This window comes from Priapulus caudatus, unplaced genomic scaffold (genome assembly GCF_000485595.1).
Source record: "Priapulus caudatus unplaced genomic scaffold, Priapulus_caudatus-5.0.1 Scaffold111, whole genome shotgun sequence".
Taxonomy (NCBI): Eukaryota; Metazoa; Priapulida; class Priapulimorpha; order Priapulimorphida; family Priapulidae; genus Priapulus; species Priapulus caudatus.
The window spans coordinates 22,881-26,288 of NW_014577172.1; the positions used below are offsets into that span (position 1 = coordinate 22,881).

The 3,408-nt window shown below is 41.5% G+C and overlaps 1 protein-coding gene across 5 annotated transcripts in view; it reads left to right on the forward strand.

The window, feature by feature from the left end:
- The first annotated feature begins 618 nt into the window (after window positions 1–618).
- The window catches only part of LOC106805366 (UPF0553 protein C9orf64 homolog), a 6,370-nt gene continuing 3,580 nt past the window's right edge, over window positions 619–3,408 (forward strand). For 3 of the 5 annotated variants that reach the window (XM_014806926.1, XM_014806930.1, XM_014806929.1), the window contains exons 1-4: window positions 619–695; window positions 1,985–2,140; window positions 2,533–2,627; window positions 2,948–3,080. In XM_014806926.1, the coding sequence (XP_014662412.1) occupies window positions 2,018–2,140; window positions 2,533–2,627; window positions 2,948–3,080 (351 nt within the window). In that variant the 5' untranslated portion in view covers window positions 619–695; window positions 1,985–2,017. Of the gene's footprint in view, window positions 696–1,893; window positions 2,141–2,532; window positions 2,628–2,947; window positions 3,081–3,408 lie in introns of those variants that run through there. The other 2 variants (XM_014806928.1, XM_014806927.1) reach the window with 2 other exon arrangements.

Sequence of the window (3,408 nt, forward strand, 5' to 3'; positions counted from 1 at the left end):
CTCTCTCTCTCTCTCTCTCTCTCTCTTTCTCTCTCTCTTTCTCTGTCTGTCTCTCTCTCTCTCTGTCTCTCTCTCTCTTTCTCTCTCTCTTTCTCTGTCTGTCTGTCTCTCTCTCTCTTTCTCTCTCTCTCGCAATATTTCTCTTCACGCGCGCACACACGCAAACACATACATACATACACACACTCTCTCTAACACTCTCTCAAGACAAAGTATAGGTACCTGTATATGACCCACCTAAAACGACTGGTATACCCTAAAATAAAAATAGTATTGCATGATATTATTATTAATATAAAAAAATATTAATAATATATATATTATTATAATTTAAATATGAATAATATTTAATAATATCAGTAATATATCAGGAGTCTATCAACAATAGGATTCTTATAATACATTTAATAATATTATCGCAACAAAATTATTTTTATTAATGAAATTAATACTGGCTATACAGCTGCACATGTCATATATTATTGATATAATTCACTAATTATATAAAATTACGATCCAGGCGTGATTAATCGTATGAAGATCATATAGCGGTGAGAAGCAATAATACTTCACATGTTCACCGCGTGGTGGCAGCATCGTCCAGTCATGTATTCGATCGTAAGTATTTCACTTTTGACCGAATTGTATCAAGAGCGTTAAGAAGGCTTTTTATACGCTCTTGATTGTATGTACAAGTGAGTAATACACTATACACGTAATATAATTTAATACAGGATAAATTATAGAGTGGCGTTAGTGGCAGCAGGCGACATAAACTGTAAAGACGTGATATCTTAGCTCTAGTGTTGCTAACGTTCGAAGTTGCCAAAATCACAGGCACTTGAAGCATATCAACTGTAAACATACGGCGCCGCCATTGCGCGTACCTACACTAACACATTATATATTGAGTGCAATATATATGTGTTAGTGTACGCGCAATGGCGGCGCCGTATGTTTACAGTTGATATGCTTCAAGTGCCTGTGGCCAAAATGGGCACATGTGTACTATTGGTTATACATTATGCTGTACTAGCTCTAGTACTATAGCCCGCGGATCGCTGCCACTTTCAGGAATAAATGGATAAATACATGGTGTAACGTTGTGGAAAGTGTTCAAAAAGATAGGTGAGATGTCTATGTTGATAGATAAGTGTTAAAAAGCTCGATCATTTTGCGTTTTGGGGATAAATTTTTGGTAACATCAGTTGGACCATTTGCATAGATTACATCTATGGCAGAATGTGCTATAGCCCTGCGGCAGCGATCCGCGGGCTATAGTACTAGAGCTAATGCTGTACATACCACATGTATTGTATGTACATTTTGCACATGTATATACGTCATTACGTGATGTGAATGTATACAGGGCTGCCAACATTGGGTGATAGGTGAGAGTGAGATGCGAGGGAGCGAAGCGATCGAGGGTGGGGAGGGGGTTTCCCCCCTCCCACGGTAGGGAGCTTTTGCATTTTATAACTTCAATTTGTCCAATTTGGTGCATACTAAAGTGACAGTTTTCAGATATTGTAAGATTTTTTTGCTGTGCGTGAGATATTTCAGCATTTTATTCATGAAGAGATATTCATGCGTGAGCTAGATATCTCAGCATTTTTTTGCTGTGCGTGAGATATTGTAAGATCAGCGTGAGAGCGTGAGATTTGGTAAAAAATGTGTGAGTCTCACGGTCAAAGCGTGAGAGTTGGCAGCCCTGATGTATATACATGGTTAGCCAAAAGTTACCGCCAATAGTTGATCTATGTGAATCAGTCGTTGAGCCTGGGCAGGCTGATACATCACTTGATGTGCATGTGACAAAAATATATAAACATGATGTATGCTTATATGCACTTATACATGTACTACTATTATTACTAGCTCCAAGGGGCCCTCATGTGCCCCACACAGTCATGTGTTATGAGTGTATTACTCTTACAAGTCGACTTCAGGCTCTACGACGTGTTACTGTGTGTGTAACTTGCAGACGTAGAGACGCAGGAAGGATAGTGAACGAGCGATGGTTGCTATGAAGGATGCGTCGTCATGCGTGATGCCACCGCGTGAGGCAGCTGCCTTCATCGCTGAATCGGCCAAGGACGTGAAGATACTGCCAGACGGAGTGGAAAAGCTAGCGCACCATGTATGTATGTTAGACGCGATAACGTAGCTATAACAGAACCAGCTATTCTAACCGCTCTGACAACTCCACACTATATTGTACATGTACACTATATCATACATCTACACTATACTGTACTATAGATCTGCTTGATAGTGTACGTTTAAAAGATGGAACATCCACTCCAGATCTAGGTTCAAACATCGGGTATCTGCGTAATAGCAGGATGATCTTTCACGTAGCTAGACTATCGTATATATCTATTCGCCCTAAAGTCATGAGTTTAAGAACCGAATAGAGTTGAGCAGGCAGATATCGAACAATCCGACAAAACTCTAATCAACTGAAAAACAGAAAGCGCTGAGTAAAGTTCAAGTACAATTTGTTGTACTGTCATACATTTTTGTTTGCAGCTTGCAGATGTGATGGGAAAAAATAAGCACAAGGTCAATGAAAATCAACTTCCAGATTTCAACCCGAAAACGGCTGACAGAGCAGCAGTAGACTGGTAAGAATTGTACTTACTACACGTACGTTGTATAAACAAACCAAAGCTTCCCATTTGGGGTACAGATTGTAGGTAAGGTGTCCAAGTTTGCAGTCCACAATATATGCACGATCCACTAATACTTGACTTAATACAATGCAATTTTAACCAATCGGAGAAAAGCATGCTCTGCGGCAAATTCAGCGCTCAGTAATGTTCATGTACCGACCATTCCTGGTCTTCTCCCTACAAAAAAACGGTTAGGATCAAGTGCGGAGAAGGCCACCGGATGTTTCTATGTCTCGGTGATGTTCCCCGAACCTGCAGGTTGTTCCTTGCAGGGTGTTCTTCATCGACACGCTGAACTTCTCGTTCTGGTCGGAGGATGAGCGGCGAGCGTTCACCGTGCGACACAGAGGTCGCGACCTCACCGGCTACTTCTCTCTCTGCGCAGCCGTCAACAGGTCGCTGGAGGTACGGCGTCGCCACGGCAACCACGCGCGCACGCGGACCCCTCATCTCGGCCCTCAGAGCTGCTCGCGAAATCCGTAAACTGTAATGTAGACTGTCAACAGTCAAACTTGTGTCAGCGATCGCTCCTGTAGAAATCTTCACCTGTGTATAAAGGACACGTTTCCCTCGCATGACCTCTATATACAGGATATGCTATATATGCTATATACTATACATATACTATATACACTATATACTATATACGATATATATGTACAGGGATGAGATTCTTCCGCGGATCCGCGGAAATCCGCGGATTTGAAAGTCCCAGGGGTCGATTTTGTGAAAC